This window comes from Hippichthys cyanospilos, chromosome 16, assembly GCF_059441005.1.
Source record: "Hippichthys cyanospilos isolate Australia breed blue-spotted pipefish chromosome 16, RoL_Hcya_1.0, whole genome shotgun sequence".
Classification (NCBI taxonomy): Eukaryota; Metazoa; Chordata; class Actinopteri; order Syngnathiformes; family Syngnathidae; genus Hippichthys; species Hippichthys cyanospilos.
In genome coordinates, this window is record NC_142384.1 from 10,680,402 (window position 1) to 10,698,403 (window position 18,002).

The 18,002-nt window shown below is 40.4% G+C and overlaps 1 protein-coding gene across 1 annotated transcript; it reads right to left on the reverse strand.

Moving 5' to 3' along the window:
• Positions 1-124: 124 nt before the first annotated feature.
• Positions 125-17,543, reverse strand: aclya (ATP citrate lyase a). Its single transcript, XM_088437314.1, has 28 exons — positions 17,398-17,543; positions 16,131-16,294; positions 14,013-14,135; positions 12,661-12,723; positions 11,859-12,049; positions 10,104-10,183; positions 9,572-9,702; positions 8,978-9,096; positions 8,116-8,252; positions 7,975-8,036; positions 7,788-7,905; positions 6,797-6,951; positions 6,136-6,229; positions 5,611-5,752; positions 4,978-5,146; positions 4,804-4,908; positions 4,410-4,606; positions 4,239-4,320; positions 4,046-4,156; positions 3,849-3,976; positions 3,636-3,729; positions 3,397-3,551; positions 3,173-3,323; positions 2,612-2,755; positions 2,415-2,528; positions 2,241-2,323; positions 1,508-1,584; positions 125-1,440 (listed from the first exon to the last, which is right to left on the reverse strand). The coding sequence occupies exons 2-28, from the start codon at positions 16,287-16,289 to the stop codon at positions 1,346-1,348; spliced, it is 3,279 nt and encodes a 1,092-aa protein (XP_088293440.1). The 5' UTR covers positions 16,290-16,294; positions 17,398-17,543; the 3' UTR covers positions 125-1,345.
• Between the last annotated feature and the right edge of the window lie 459 nt (positions 17,544-18,002).

Genomic DNA, 18,002 nt, shown 5'->3' on the forward strand with positions numbered 1-18,002 from the left:
AGAAATAAATGAAATGAAAAATATACAGACACGTGTAAAATGTCTTGCTGTAATTTTGACTGTGGCGTCACATACTCCGTTTTCGTTTACGTCATTGAACTGCACAAAAATAAAAGGACATGTATCCAAAGAAACCACTTCTTTACTGGTACGCACATTTAATTACACAGATGGTGACGACAATCACAGTACAGTCCGTAAAGAGGCACGTTCCATTCAGTGCACAAACTTAAAAGCCCTGCAACACCATCACTGAGGACATTGTTCTCAAATTTTCCCAAACATATCCTTGTACGTTTCATTGTGAGTCAATATATTAACTCATTCAATCACAAATGCACATTTAACGTTTTTAAGCGCCCAGACATTCAATCCCAGGCATCTATTTATATATATTTTTTCAGTTGGGTCTAAAGATGGCTTGTACTAAATTAAGCACGAAAGAAATTGATGACTTTATGCATTTAAGTCCTTTATTAATGGGAATTATGATGCTGAATCACATTCATAAAAATAGCAGGTTTTTACTTTAGGGCACAATTAAATAAAGTAAGTACTTTCGCTAATCAAGTAGGAATGTGATTACTCTTTTAGTAATATCAGTTACCTTATCTAATAATCAAGTATTTAGCATTTAAGTACCTAAAATAATCCATTACTTTAGTACTTGAATGCATAAAGTATTGATTACTTTTAAAGTAAGTACCAAAAGTAGTCAGCTACTTTACTTAAGTACTAAGGTAATCAGTGCTGTGTGTCTGCAATTGAATGAGTTAAAGGGGAAGGCAAAATAATCTTTTAGAGTTAGTCCTATACATGCACAAAAATCTAAACTTGGCATTCCCCTGAACTCTATAGTCTAGCACTATATTATTTAAGTACAGTTAACGTATCTGACATCCATTAGTGTGGAATGACACGCGCCAATAAATGGTCCCTTTTGCACCCAACAACCAAGACACTTTGGACAATAAAATATATTGTTGATTAATACATTTTCAATACACATAAATTAAACTTATCTACAGTGCGTTGTCGCATTATTGCACTACACGGTCACCCTGTGTAACAAGCTCAAGATAACGATGACGATAATAAAATGGCACACCGAATAGAGCTGCACAAAGACGTGAGAACACGACGGACCATTTCAACTTTTGTCACCTGTCAGGACGGGTCCTATTTGAGAGGATCTTCATTCACAGTGTTGCATGTTTTCACAAGTGTCTAATACAGACTATTAAAATCTCAAATATTTTCAAGCGATATATGTGTGTTGGACAGTAACATATAGATGAAATATGCTCAGTCTTCAGCCTTCAAGGAGAGATGGATGGAGAGGGTCCTACATGGACATGTGTTCCGGGAGCACATAGGAGATGTCATCCCAAGGGTGACGATAGAGACCCTGCCTTAGCCTCTTCTGATCCAGGTAATGCCCTAAAAAGATGCTTTGGTTGGTTACATTTTTTCTTGGAATTCTTCATTTCTACTTGACTTCACTCACCAATAAATCCCATGCTGCGACCCAGGACAAAGATACCGTTTAGAGCGCCGATTTCCACAAACTCATCTGCTTCATCCCTGAAAAACAAAACAAACAAAAAAAATAATGATGAGAATGCCAGTTATGATGTTTTTAGACTTTTTTTTTAAGTTGTGGGGGGGTATACCTTTTAATCCTTATTAAAAAAAAACTCTTTGTAAATCTTTTTTAACGATCCATAATTTCCCAGTGAAAAGTGTGTTTTAATTTATTGTTATGAAGTCTTTTATCTTAATGCGAACAATGCAAAACACCATAGACGGGCTAACAATTAGTAACAGCGTTAGGGTTTACAACCCTTTAAGCAGCGGCCATTTGAACACAACCTGCAGACATACAATTGCAATACTCAGAGGCATATATTCTTTATATTTGAAATAAAAAAGACTGCACTTTACAGTCAGTTGTAAAAGTGTTTATAGTGTGTTTGTCTATATTATACTGCCCCCAGGTGGCCGAATTGCACTCACAAAGAGCAGCATTGTCTACTCAGATGATTATCAATTTGAGTAATTTAAGAAACTTTGTTTTGGGCATTTGATTGGATTTTCACACATTTTTTGTCCATTGTTGTATTGCTTTGATTAGCATGTTTAATGTATTCTATTTAAGGAACAATATTCAGAAAAATATATAAAAGATGGGTCATCTATGGGGACAAAACAATCTGACCAATTTGGAGGTAATTGACTACCTAGTAAATCCACCACAGGTTCTGAGAAGGTCCACAAAAGCCACACCGATGAAGCCGTCCACATTCAGGATCAAATTGGGTTTCTGGTACAAACACGGAGGTAAAGAGGAATAAAAACACTGTGTGCAAAAAAAAAAAAAAAAAAGAAGAAGAAGAAAGAGAAGGGCATCTTACTTTTGATGTTGTGATCTTCTCGACATCCAGAGCGTAATCCAGCAGCTGCGTGGAAGGGAAGTGCTGCTTCACAAAGTCCTTCAAGATCTGGACTCGCATGTCAGGATTGTTAATCTGAAACGGAGGACAAAATTGGAAAACAATTCCAAAATTCGACACTGGAATCGGTGCAATCGGAGGCGCGAGGTTGCACTGACAGACTTGACCCTGTGACCGATGCCCATGATGAGCTTGCCGTCTTTCTTCATCTTGTTAACAAACTCCATGGGCAGCATGCCGCTGTCGAAGGCCTTGCTGAATTGCTTGGCGGCGGCATCCAAGGCGCCTCCGAAGCGGTCACCCTACCAAAGTGTTCAACAACAGCTTTAAATGTTAAGTACAAAACAATTGTGTAGTAGGAGTTTCATTCATTTGGCCACTTATTGTACGACTGAAAGTGTTTTTTTTTCCCACCATATTGTAGCGTCTATCTGCAATTACAAACTTTTTAGAATGGGCATTAAATACTTGTGGATCTTCACTATTAGTGCAGCAGGGCTCCGTCCCAATCCCACATGGATAGTAGTGGTTTGATCTGATGCCATCCTTCCCCACTTATTTTCATACTTCTTCAACTTATAGCGCCACTCTAGCTCTGATTTACGATGTCTCGTTGAATTGTTGGAGCATCGATCCAAACTGATCATTATCATTTTTCAAATGCGGCACTTGTGTGATTTATCACTTAATATCAGTGCGTAATGTACAGTGCGTCTTACAATGGTGAGCAGGCCAGAAGTGAGACTGGAAATCAGATCTTTGCCGGCTCGGGCGCACACGATGGTGTTATGGGCGCCGGATACCGCCGGACCGTGATCGGCTGTCACCATCAGACACATCTCGATGAATTGGCAGGCGTATCTGGGCAGCCTGAGAAAGCAAACTGGATTGCATCATTGTTGTCTCAGGAGGTTCATCTCAATAGATGGATGAATAGACAAACCTCCTCTGGAACCAGAGAAGCCCCAAAGTGCCGCCGAGGCCAATTTCTGACTTGAAGACCTCTGTGATGGGCATGCCCGCATAGATGAGCTCCTGCCCCCTCTCGTCGCAGATGCTGGTCATGAAGGATGCAGGCTTGCGGATTAGACCCAGCTCCTGCAGAAAAGAAATAGAGAATAATGTATTAATAGTAGAAGATACAATAATTCCAATGATTTATAAGAAAACAATATTACTGACTCGTGCCCAGGAATAATCCATCGGAACGGTGGGAGGGGGAAGTTCCGGTGCGGGCTGGATGATGCCTTTGCCCACCAGGTCGTCATACACAGACCTGTATGGATGGAATATTGATTTTAAGATTTGGTGTTTTGGTGATTCATTTTTATTTAATTAATTGTTAAGCCATAGTTCATATAGCCCAGTGGTTCTCAAAAGGTGACTTCTACTGACTTGATAATCTCTCCCAGCTCATCAAAGCTCTTTGGCACAAAAGCACCGGCCTCCTTCAGAGCTTTGTTCTTGGCCACCGCCGTCTCTGAAGCCTGGTTAGCACACGCTCCAGCATGGCCGAATTGGACCTGAAGCATACCAAAAAAAAATCTTTTTTGATCAGCATCTGCCTCAGATATTGCTCATGTAGCTTCTACCTCCGAGGCGAACATTGTAGCGCAAGTTCCGATACACCAGCACACCACGGGCTTGGTGATCCTGCCTTCCTTGATGCCCTGGCAGATCTTGTACTCCTCAGTGCCTCCAATCTACAGCGCAGCAGCCAATCAGGAATCATCGGGCCGATCATTTGGTTACATTTACTGAGAGTCCAATCATTGGACATCTCACCTCTCCCAGCACAACGATCATCTTCACTCCAGGGCTGTCCTGGTAGCGCAGTACGTGATCGGTGAACACAGAGCCTGGGTACCTGTGGCACAGGCCACATTCAGTACATTTATGTGGGTTTGTGAATATTTGATAATTGCAGCTCTAGTTTAAAGATACACTTTTATCTACCTGTCCCCGCCAATGGCCACGCCTTCAAACACGCCGTCGGTCGTGCGCGAAATGATGTTGTTGAGCTCGTTGGACATGCCTCCTGAGCGCGACACGTAGGCTACGCTGCCCGGCCGGTACAGCTTGGAGGCCAGGATGTTGTCCAGCATGCCCCCCGTGTTGCCGATCTTGAAGCAGCCCGGCTTGATGCCACCAACCTGTGGAAAGGCAAATACAAATTTGACTGCACTGCCATTTGTCCTTTGTAGCTTAGCGCACCTTCCTACCTAGCTATAGTTAGCTAGATCGAGAGTTAGCTACACACTGTAGCTAACTTGACACCTGGCTAGCTAGTTAGGTAGTTTATCCATTTATATATAAAATCGAATATAAAAAAGAAGACATTTGGACTCACAGTTGCAGGTCCGATTATGGTGATGCCCTTCTCATCGGCGGTCTTAATGATCTTCCTGGTGTGAGCTTCAGGGATTCCCTCTGCTATGATTGCGATGGTGTGAATCTGAAAAACATCCCCAAAACAGTGTGACAATACATACGTTTTGAAGGTTGACAGATCATCAATACGTACCTGCGGGTACTGCATGGTCTCCATAGTGCTGTCGAAGGCGGACCGCAAGGATGCAAAGCTGATGAGCACGTCCACATCTGGGTGCTTCTTCATAGCGTCGCCCATGTTCTTGTACACTGGCAGGAGGATCTCTTTATGGCCCCAGTAGAACTTCTGCTTGTGGTCTCCACTGGAAAGGAAACAGGGTTAAAAAGAGTCTGCTTTGCTTGTTTCGTGACCTGCTTGAAATGTTTTTGTGCTTCATGTCCGCATCCTTTTCAATTCAGTAGCTCCTTCATGTGTGCATCAATTGGCCGCCAGGGAGCAACAATAATTTTTTAAAATGAAGTGATACAATAAAATGCAGTAATATTAATAATTTTCCACAGAAGGTAGAAAATATATGACCCTGCGCATTAAATTGCCTGTCAAAACCGTATCTAAAATAAAACGTGACTTTTGCGTCAAAGGAACTATGTTGAGGTGTGAGGAGGAGCTCCAGTTAGTCAGACCACATCCTTTTCTAACAACAAAAAGGTATTTGCAACCATTTTGTGTAACCCCAAAACTATCATAACCCTTTTAGGTGGGCTTCACTTAATTGCATGTTTCCTCTCCTGGTATCAAGGGGGTGTTGACTTGTAGCGCGCTTACGTGAAAGGGTAAACCATGGCCGCCACGGAGGGTTCATCTCTGGAGCAGACGTAGTCAAAGTCCAGCATGCCCTGCACGGCCCGTGTCTGCATGCCCCACACGATGGACTTGGTCTGCTTGCCGAACAGGGTGGTCGCCTTGACTGCCAGGCACAAATGAACGTCTGCATGAATATTTTTGCATTTGCTTAACTTCAATTTGTTGTCGTGCATGTATATTATTATTATTATGTAGGGATTTAGTGTCATCTTGTCTAATCCTTTTTAAAATTACATTTACAGGAGTTCTTGGTTTGAATGATTACTACAAGGTAGGCTGAAAATTATTGTACAGGCTCCAGCTCACCCGTACCCCAACGGACACATGGATTGCCCTATTCCAGTGTGAGCGAAGACTGAAGAGTGGTTTAAGTGTCTGAAGAGGGAGCTAAAACACCTCAGGTCTAATCCCCATTGTGCCCACTGGCATGCAAATGTGCCTGTTTGTGTACAATACATGATGCAAGAGTATTGCGTATTTTCTTACCAACAGGAGCTGCGCTTTTGGCTTGCTTTGCCGGCGAGCCTTCAGCTTTACCTCTGTTTTCGGAGAAGGACGCTGTGCGAGTGGATGCCGGGGTCTGAAAGTGAGAAACTTGGCATTAATGTCTCTTTTGTTTTCATCACAGCCACAAACATTCAAGGAATGTGCGCCAATGGGCAGGACAAGTGGCCTTTTGTGCTTAAAATGACCTACGTTGGGAAAAAAAACAAACAATATCTTACACACCCAGCCTGGTAGCGCGAATAGCTTCTCCTTAAAGCTTGACGAAATATGTAAATTGTCTTCCATTGCCATTATCATTGAGGTGATAGAGGAATTGGTGTAAAAGCGTTGAGAACTACTGCTTAATATGTCGTGACCATGTGTCAATTGTATTTGCACATAGATGCGCAATGTGGTTTGTCATTCAATCTTCCAAGTTCTACAAGGTGGAATGTAAATACTTTTGCGCACTCAGTTTTAATGGAAGCCTCTGGGTACACACAGGCCTTCGTGAGAGCGGCCACAACAATTTGAGTCAGATGACATCACCGAAAAGCTCGCAGACAAAAGAGCCACAGGGACTCTGGAAGGAGGACAAAGCGCTGCGCCGTTACAACGGCGCGGCACGACACGCTGGCCCGTTTGGCACCCGGCGTCATACCGACGTGCTGCCGCTGGAATTGAGCAGGAAATTGGCAGTGTGGGCGGCGACGGGAGGCTGGTTGGGGATGGGCCGGTGACCCAGAGCCATGCCCACGATGGCGGTCATGTGGGTCTCTGTGCCAAAGACGTGGATGGGGATCCCGGTGGTCTTGCCTGGGAGAGGGGGAGGGGATTGACACTCAGATTCAATTGTTATTTGAATCCCTTTCAAATACAAATACATGCCATGTGTGTATTTTTACTATAACTATATATTTAGAAGACAAATAGACTATACGAAAAAAAAAATCTTTATTAACTCATTCGATCCCAAAGACACATTTTTATTTCCGGAAAATCAAAACGCAAGTGATTATTTATTTATATATACATTTTCAAAGGTTTGGCTATAACGTGGGGCTCAAAATTGTCTGGTGCTAAATTAGGTAATGAAGAACAAAACTAATCAGTTACTCTATTAATTAATTACCCTAGCATAAAATTATTTTGTCATTTTGAATCATCATATGAAATAATATATATTTTTTGTTGTTTTCATCTTCATCTACAGATTAAGGAAAAAGATCTTGTTGAAATGAGGAAAAATCTTTGATGTATGTAGATGGAAATATTCATGTTATTTTTCCCCCTGTATATTATATACAGTACATTTTATCATTACATTAATTAGAATTTTACACATTCATGAATTTTGTTTATTTTCAATGTATTTACTTTTTATTGTCTGAGATTATTATTATTATTATGAGTGTGAAAAGAACAATTAGGATCATTTTAACTGTCTGAATATTCTTGAAAATTAATAATACATATAGACCTAAAAATCAAGGAAAAATAGCTAAAACTCATCTTTTAAAATACAGGTTTAATACTGTTTGCACCTGTTCAGTAGGATTCTCTCTTTTTTTGTAATTGTGACTTTTCGCCGAGCTGCCTTGACATGACCCTGACCACCTGTAAAGACATTTTTTTGCACTCCATAAACTTACCAACTTCTCCCATTACCCGGAGACCCTCCTGGTAATTTGGACCACCGCGTCTGACAAAAATGGTCACTTCGTGCTCCTTGAGAGGAACCTGGTAGTCACGGATGGCTCGAACTATTCCCTAATAGGGCGGCGAGGCGATCATGTTAGCGAGTTGCTATTTAGCAGGACAGATCGCACCAGTTATCACCTTGAACGTCGCCGCCACGTTAGTGAAGTTTGCAATGCTCCCTCCGATGATCAACACTTTGCCTGGAAAAATATTCAAATGGCCCACGCTGTTGTTAATTTTATAAGAAAAAAATAATGACTAGCACATTTTAGACATTACCTTCAGGGTGCTTCTCCCTGGTCATGAGTGAGAGGATGGTCTTGGCATAGTCGTATGTCTGCTGCTCGCTCGGTGCCCCCGAGTATTCGCCATAGTTGGCTAGCTCGTCCACGCCGCCCAAATCGCAGATGGTGTCACTGTGAGATTGGAGGTGTGTTATTGTTCAGCAGCATGAACTCTTTATTGATGGTGTGTGGTAAAATAGGTAGAGCAAAAAAATAAAAATAAAACGGAGCTTCGGGATTCATTAGTTGTGGTCGAAGAGTCTGCGTAGGACATCTTACATCCCCAAACAGATGGAGGAGGGGATATTCTTCTTAATGGTGCAAACGTTTTCATTATTTTAATCATGCTCAAATTAAGATTCAGAAAACTTGATCTCATTTCAAGGTAATGATACATTGAGAAATGATAGAGGCTTTAGCGGGTGGTGCAGTGGTTAGCATGTCCGCCTCACGGTTAAGGGACCGAAGTTCAATTCCAGCTGGCTCCGGCCTTCCCGTGTGGAATTTGCATGTTCTCCGTGAGCCAACGTGGGTTCTCTCCGGGCACTCTGGCTTCCTCCCACAATCCAAATATTTACATGGCAGGTGTATTGGAAACTCTAAAGTTGTCCTTAGATGTGATTGGGTGCATGAATGGTTGTTCGTCCCTCTGTCCCCTCATTTTCCCAACATATTTATAAATTTGATAATTTGACATCCATGGCTGTTTATGACCAAAAAGGAAACCCGACTGGCAAATTTACTTGAGTGAATGAATTGTGTGTGGTTTTGGATTATAAACATGTCAAACGCAAATATTTATTGCAGTTCTGCAAAAACAACAATGACGGCTTTGTTTTTGGCATTAGTTGGCCTACCTGTACACGACAGAGGCTCCGCCACCTGCCACCATGGTCCAGATCCGCCCCTGCGGGTTGAGCAGGGTCAGTTTGAGGCTAGCGCCGCTTTTGGCGTCCAGATCCGCGATGTAGGCCTCCTACGATACAGGTGTGCAAAAATAAGATTACTGGATTGCGCATGCGTATCGAATCCAAGTGGCCTGTGGAGGTGTAGCACGGTGATGAGGAGTGATTATAGATGTGTGGAGCATTTGTGCTTGATTTTGACAGGCAGACGTGCAAAAACACAGCTGGCGCCAAAGAGGAAAACACTTTCAATCTAAAGGTGCCCAGTGTCCCCCTTACCCCCCCCTCGAGCCAATTAGAGCATCCGTCTGCCGTTGCTGCTGCTAGGTGAGGCTGGGACGAGCCTGACAGACAACAACACACTGTATAAACAAAAAGCTGTGTGTTTATTTCACTAATATCATTATTGTATTTTGGGGGGGATTCAAATGTTTTTATTTGTATATTAGAATAAAAAAAATTGGGCCCTCACTTACTTCTTATTCCATTTACATGTGCTCAGACTATCCAGTAGTTTCAATTTCTTTTGTCATCCGTTGAAATTACCTCAGGGTAGGCCTCCCGGCCAAATGGCGGCGGGAACTCCACATCCCCCCACTTGGCCTTGCAAATATAATCTGCCGTGGCATCTATCTTTGCCGCCATGTCCAGCACATACACGCCATCTTTTGTGACCACTGCGGTGAGAGGGAGGGACAGCAGAACAGTCAATGTGACACACCCACCTACTGCCTTGCAACTGTGTTAGCAGAGAAGCTCCCGACATATTGCTTGTGTAGAACTTCAAAGCAGGTCGTGCATGTTCTTTGCGGCCAATTACCAACATCAAGCAGCAAGTGCATCAAATATTTATTACGTTCCTTCCTTTGGGTTTGAAATGCAGCAGAATCAACATGTAATGGTTGAAGCTAATGTCACACAATGTTGTCATTTTTCATAACCTAAGGACTTATTTATGAATGTTTTTCTAACATCGTTACACCGGTTGGTACCAGTAGTCCTTTCAAAAGGGTAATGAGGTTTTGCTTAGTTTTGCAAATATTAAATCTTTATTAATATGATTTTAAAAAAAACCTACCTAGTGGGTTGATCTCCAGGTATGTGAAGAACAGTTCTTCATACAGATTGAAAAGCCCGACAATGAACTGGGCCAGGACCCTGACAGCACAAGAATAGTACAATTCATACAAATCAATATGACATTAGAAACTACATTAAATTTTGTGTATCAAGAATCACTTTGTCAGGGAGACAAAGTCATATTTTTCCTTTCCAAATGTAATCATTTCAGTTTATTTCAACAAGCAGCACTTGATTGTGTTAATAAAAAAAGGAATTAAAAAATGCACTCAAAAACAGTAGTGTCAAACCACAACACATTTATGGGTCAAAGAAGGCTGTTTTTTTAAATGAACATGTGCAATGTTAGAAGCCTGAATACTGTATTTACAACCATAAAAACACATTTTAAACAACTGTGCCCCCACCCTACAAAGAAGCTATTTTTTTTTCAATTTAAATAGTTAAAAAAATTTTTTTTAGATTGTCTTGTACAAACTGCATAAAAAAAACTGCATCAAATTGACTCAAATAAATTTGAGTCATTTTTGGGTTATGTTGAATCCAACAGTTTTTAGAGTGCGGAAGGAACAATTAGTCACAACACTAAATACATTAAATAAATTGTATTCAGAGTTATTTTTTCTTTTTAAACACATTTATATCTTAGTTTAATCTAATTCAATACCTTAAGAGAACAGAAAGAATAGCATTTTCTTTCAAGTAAATGCTGCTTTGCTTGCTTCAGATGTCAGAAAAGAGCAAAGTTGAATGTGTGTTTGTGCGTAATGTATATGCAGTATTTTTCTCCTGTCAGATGGCGTAACTACATCAGCCCATTGTCAGAACCCTGTCTGACCCACGGGGTGCGAGCCAGAGTGACTCAGCTTCCCAAGTGTGCTTGGAATGGAAAAAGACGATGCGAGTGGAAAAGAGGTGGCGCTGGGTTTTACAGGGTGTGTATTCCGTCAATGTCAGCCAAGACAGTGAAGCGGGCATAATAATGAGAGTGCTGCTGGACAGATGGACAAGAAAGGGGGGGGGGCATCTCACTGTGTCACAGCCATCAAAATAAATGGACGCGCTGTGAATACACTGCGGCCTTGAAGGAAGACTGGGGGTGGAGTCAGACGGGGGATATAAAGCGAAGGAGAGAGTTTGTCATTTGGCTAATGGAAACCACTTGCACCCCAACCCCCACCGTTCCATGTTCACTCACTACGTCATGGTACTTCTTCTATGAGCAAACTGAAGCATTCAATAGCGGAGTGTTGTATGAGTAAACCAGGAGATGAAACTGGAAATCGGATTGAATATATCATATCTTAAATATAGCGTTGCGGAACTGGACATGCTGATCATATTAGGCCCAGGGGAAGCATGCAATTAAATGCAATGGAAAAATCAATGTAAGAATTGCACTGAACTTCCATATATTCAACCTTGTTCTCCATATTTTACACAATTTACTATCAGTTTATGCATAACTTGCGGTGTTTATTTCAGTTGGAGTCACTCATCTGCCAGTAGTGACCTAACGTTCACCAATTTAATTTTGCCTGCAATTGCCTGAAAATATCATTGCTGTTGTTTAGAAACTCTTAATTTGAAAATGGTTAGGATGGATATGCTGTAGTTGAGCGAGGCTATTTTGTCAAAAATGAATAGCTGTAGATCATCAGTGCAGAAGTAAGCAGTCAGCCATGAAGATACAGTAAGTTTCACTCCTTGGAAAACTGAGTGATCATATTTACGAAACGGGACAATCACTCACAGCCTCTTGTCATTGGGGACATTGGCAAGCAGCTGCTTGGTAACCGAACCCTCGCTGATCTTCTCATCCACGCCGACTAGTAGCTTCTTAGCCTTGGCGTCCACGTCACCCACGTCCACACCGCCCTCATGGTGGAACAGTACGTAATCGCCCTCACGGGTGGCGTAGATGCACACATAAAACTCTTCCTCCTATGCAAAAAAAAAGGTGTTGATGGCATTAAATTAATTTAAAAAATAACATAAGATAAATTATTAATGATAATGAAGATATTTAATGTTAAGAGATTGGGTCCTGCAATGACTTCCTACATGGAGCATAAGTATGAGCACATATATAAGCTCCCAGTGACAGAAAGTGTTATATAATAATAATATTGATGAAAAGAATTATAACTAATGAATATCATTTTAAGTTGACTTTAACTTGAGTGGACAAAAGTGGAGCTACCGCTAATGTTTGCCCAACAGTTCTTCACGAAACATCCAAATTAGTGTCTTCTGACAAATTATACACAACATATGATAATTATTAATGATTAATTATTATATAAAATTACTTATTTTTTGGTCCCTTAACACTGACAAAAAAAAAGACTTATTTTGTATTATAGTATTTGTTTAAAGTTACAACAAAGAAAAAACATTGGCTATATATCGCCAATTTTGGGGGAACGTTTGAATGTTATACTCTTGTCTTATGTTGTATTGTGTAAAAAAAAACAAAAAAAAAACACACACACTAACCCATATTATGCCTCAATATACTCAATATGAAAAACAAACTGCAGTGAGTGATTTACCTGCTTGTGTGGCACAAAAGGTTCGATGAGGAAGTTCTTGAGGATGCCTTTGGCTTTTCCCACCTGAAAATGAACAAACCAGGAATAAGTTATTACAAAACATAGTCAACAACAGCATGCCTAGAGCCCGCGAGCGTGAACACATTTTTACAGGCGATTTTTGTGACATCAAATTGTCTATCATCTTACCTGTAATTTATTCAATGCTATTTACAGCTATAGACATCAAGGATCCAATGAGTTAATATGAAAATGACATTTGTTCACGGCATAGTAGTTCCTTGTCATTTGGATAGCATCAGTATTTAATTTAGTTGCTTCATCATCATTCTATTTGCAATATATTTCTGCTTACGAAGGAACAAAAAGGCCAGGAAAACAAAACATTACAGAATAGTAGCACTGCAGATTCCTGGGAGAATGTCGTCGTTTCTCGCTCCAGGGGGAAACTAAAGCGAAGGCGGCTCATTTGGTGGGGCTGTCACCGCGTGTGTGTTAAAAGGCCAACAGGCGCAGGCAGCGCTTTTCTGACAAGGGAATGGCGGAGAGCAGCCAGCCGAAGAAAAAAATATAACAATTAGAAAGGTGGTTGCCATTTTGAGGAGCGCAGACGAAAGGAAGCTTGGGAACACGGGTGGGGATTTGGCTTGCTTTATTTAGCTGCATATTAATTGACCTCCGCCGATGTCCAATTTCTGTCTTTAATGTTATTTTTCAGAGGAATTGACTGCACTCACATATACAGTACATGTAATATTAAAAGTCTACACTCCTCTGTACAAAAGCCTGGTTTTTACTGTATGTTGCAAACAAATAGGACAAAAAAACCCTCCAATATAAAGTTCAGATATTCTAGAAAGCTTTCCTTGACATTTTTTGGCATTCTAAAATATGCTCACATTTTCTTGTGCGAACAATGCTTGACATTATCCTCATTGTGACTGGTTTGCATAATTGGCCAGAAATATTAATGAGTCCTGTGAAATTAACCGAATCTACTGTGATATGTTTACTTCATTTTAGATGTCAACAAGCTGCCTGTCTATTTATCCTGTTTTACAGCTACACACTTGTTATATCGTGAGTGATGAAATATACACGCACACAGACACACTTCATGGCTGGTTTATGGCACACGGGAGCTTGAAAAGTGTCTTCTTTGCTTATGAAGCAAAACGGCACCAGAGTGATGGATGCTGTGTGTTGTAAGCTACGCCGACTGCGCTGATGGACGACTAGATGGAAGCAGTATGGCGCCTGTTCAAAACGAGTGCAGTAAAATGCACAAATTGGAGAAAGGAGGGTGAAGGAGAGGGCGCCATTGGCCTAAATGCACTTTCCAGATGACGTACCGTCGCTTCCTTCATGAGGCGGGTCTTCAGCCACGCTTTGACGCCATTCAGGTCCAGGTTGACGCCAACCAGGCCCAGTTTTCCCCGCCTCTTGATCAGCTGGTCCGGCTTCACCACCAGCCTCTGCAGAACAAAGCGGTTACTCCACAAATCAAAACATTGATCAATAAAAGGAGTGTTGCTCTTGATTAAATGTACACCCTACAAAAAATGCTTCTCTTTTTCTTTTCTAAAACATATACAAGAAAAGTCTATGTAAAATACTCATTCATATTTTTAAATTCTGTTACTGTTAAGTGGGAATGTGTAATTAGCAAATTTAAATGAATGTGAATGAATAAATGCATCGTATCTAATTACATAAAATGAGAAATACTGTAATATAAACACTCCATATCTTGTAGAGGTTTCATACTCTTTGCAAATTATTATTGTTGCATACGGGACAAAATAATTAAATGTAGATAAGTAGGACTCAATGAGGTCTCCAATAAATGTCCCCAAGTAAGCGTCTAGTAGTTTCAGAATCTTTTTTTTTTTAAACATTAAAAATTTGCATGTGAACATAGTGTAGGCTTCCCTTTAAAAAAGTGAATGCCATGTGTCGGTGACTAGTAATACAAGATCAACAGCAAGTGTGCAAATAAGAACAACGCCCTGCAAATATCCAGATGGTCTCATGTCTTTTTGCAAACGAAAGGGGGGCATTACGCAATCAGAAAATGTGTCATTTCCTGGATGGTTAACATTTCTAAAAGCATGTATGAGCATAGAAAGCAGAGGAAAAACTACTTTGTAGATTTATTTAACATTCAATTTGGGGGAAAAAAAAAAGCACACGTGCTAATTGTTGTTAACGATGGAAATTTGGTGGTCCATCAACCGCACCATCCAAAGGTGTAGTAAATCGTCCAAGAAAACCTACGTAGTGCATTCCTAAACCAAAACAAACGTGTTCCTCAGTCTGCCAACCCCCACTGAAAGAGAAGGAGTCTCTCTTCCTCCCACTAGCCAGCGAATGACTTATGACAGTGGAGCCATTACTATCTGGGCCCTCGCCAGTGGTGAAGAAGAGGAAGAGATAGAGGAGGGTAAGACACCACAGACGGTCAGAGTTAATGCAATTTCCTAATCAATGCCAGCGCAGCACATCTTTCGCTCTCATTTTCCATATCTGCCCTCTGCATCACCATCATACCTGAAGCCTAATTCAATTGATGTTCCATTAAGGCCATGGTATCTCCTGCTAGGAATTCTGTCATGCTACACTACAGCAGCACAAAAAAATAAAAAATAAAAAATCCAACAGAGCAAGATTGGTGCACTACATGGACAAACGTGATTATCAAATAATAGTGCCAAAGCAAGAATATTTTTATGCAGAGTAGTATTGCAGCAACTTGACCACTAGGAGGGATATAATACAGTTGATCAGACAGGCTAAACTAGTACGTTTCACAACAAATTTGATTCATTAATTATTTTTATTTTACTCATGAATTTATTAATATTAATTTTCACACGGAAAACAGAAGATATGCATGTAACTGTGATTTTTATTATATTTTCTGTCAACTTACAATAACCATTTACCATTAAGTAGAATTTAAGACAAAGTTGTGTGCGCAAAATACACGGACACATACAGTACTTAAAAAAAACATCTGTGATAATTTGATAACAAAATTATTTTTTATGTCTTAATATGTTTAAAAACACATGATCGCTACTGCTGTCGATTGAAAATGACAAAACCTGCTCAAGGTTCGGGTAATCACTGACCAATCATGGCTAACCTGTTGGTCAGGTGATATACACAAGCTGAGCTGTGATTGGTCATTACCTGAGCCTTCAGCAAATGTGATGCCATTTTCAGCCAAAGGCAAGAGGCAAATCAAGTTTTTGAAGGTATTAACTGTATATGAAAAATAATTTAGTAAAATTAATTACAGATGAAGTAACTTTTTACAACGGAAAATTGTTGACTTAATAGACTATTCCTTCGATCTGTTTTTTTTTTGTTTGTTTTTGAAGATTTTGTTGCGATATACCAAACTCTTGTTGCAGCAAAAAGACGATGAAAATCTCGTAATTATAAATCCAACCGATCATTCGCACCTCGGTGAGCAGCCAAGGGTGCTCCAGTGCCAGGCGGTCCAGGTCAGTCTCGGGGGTGACGTTAGCATAGCGGAACCTGTTCTGGACCGTTGCTGAGGTGCAGATGTGTTTGTAGAGAAATTCCTTGCCCGTCTGCTCCGAGATGGCTTTGGCGGACATGGCGGCTACATGGAACAGAGAGTGATGAATATGAGGAAGGTTTGGCGAGGGAAGGAGACTAAATGTAATCAGCCGCAGCTTCTCTGCACTAATAACATAAGAGGCAATTATTTACCACTCAAGTTATTGTCCTCTAATTTGAGAAGGACAAGAGCAATGTAGCAAGGGTATTTGCTGCTAAGTTTTAGAGTGAATTTTGAACAATACTGTAAAAATCATCCATCGTTTAAGAGATTCACATTGCAAGGTTCCACTTCCAGTAGCGATGTGATATCATACAACCGCAAAGATTTGATTGTGGCTAATAGAGGTTGTATATTTTATAGCCAAGGCTGACCTTTACACTTACAATGTTTAGCTAAGACAAGCCTCTCCCTTGAAAGGTGCACATTCGTTTGAAAATTCAATGTTTTTACCACATTGTACACCCACAGTTCATTTCTTTGTCAAATCAAAGCTGACAAGTACCTTTCATCACTGTGATGGAACATCTGCTCGGCTTCATTTCACAGAAAAGCCCACTATTTTTTTTCAACAGGGATTATTAATAAAACCGCTGTGCACTATTGATTATCAATAGACTGGAGTCCCTACTGTGCCAATAAAACAACACCGGAATGGGTGGAAACATTTAGTTCTAGAAAAGCAGCCATCCCCGGTTCAATAAATCATTGGGCTTTGATTAGAAAGCTGCACATTTTGAACTGTGGATGATCAATGTGTGGTAATTAACATTGTTCAAAAACGCCATGATGAATGACCAAATTGGACATTCTAAATAGAGAGAACCAAGAGTGGTCTAAAGTGGGATTTAATAATAATAATAATAATAATAATAATAATAAATGAAATAAGGTATTCAAATACATTTACTGTACCGTCCAATTCCATTCATTTTAATTAGTATTTTTTTAAATTAAACAATAAATATAAGAACAATATATATTAATATTTTAGATGTCAACAATAGTTTACATAATGACTCAGATGTCAATTTAATATTTGACGACTACTTCTGACGTCATAGTAGTTCGACTTGTTTCTATCTTTTCATCTACGATTAACGTGAAAAAAACACCTCCAGTAAAGACAAATAAATGGTACAAACCTTGAGGTAAAACGTTGTCCTGTGAGGGTGTTGTAGTGACGTTTCGACGAGAGGAGCGTGTCAGTTTTCGGCTACGCGTTCGCCTCGACTCCTAACCAAGCAAGTGGCACCGGAGAGAGAGAAGAAGCTTGCACTGAGTTTTGTCTTCCGCCTCCCATCTGCTGAGCGACCCGGCTGAGAGAACTTGGCCTCTGATTGGTTCGCACCGGACTGTGCCGAACTGACGTATTTAAAGTCTGTTGGAGGAAAAACAACATCATGAGCTGAAAGAAATTTCAAGCCAAATTGCGCTACAATTAAAACAAATCGAATAGTTAATTAAAATGCAGATAAAATCGGGAGTGAATTAATTTCTTTATGTAATTGCGTTTCAATGAGTTTCGTGTCGAAGAAAATTGGAAATTTTTAGGTTTATTGAACCTAAACCACCAAACTTCCCAACCCTCACGCACGCCACTCTCAATAAGATACAAAAAAAAAAAAAAGATTGGTCGACAGTCTTATCTCTGTGTGCCCAATCAACAAGTTTGTTCAAAAGGGCCAACACACAGTTGACCCATATTTGTAGAGATTACGCTGTTCTGATGACTAACTCGGTACCAGCC

Coding starts and splice junctions, on each gene's coding strand:
- aclya (XM_088437314.1), bottom strand. CDS start 16,289: ATGTCCGCCAAAGCCATCTCGGAGCAGACGGGCAAGGAATTTCTCTAC. Junction 5,753..6,135: donor CAAAAGCGCAGCTCCTGTTG/GTAAGAAAATAC, acceptor TGTGCCTGGCAG/TCAAGGCGACCACCCTGTTC. Junction 1,585..2,240: donor ACCTGTGGTGGATTTACTAG/GTAGTCAATTAC, acceptor TTTGTTTTTCAG/GGATGAAGCAGATGAGTTTG.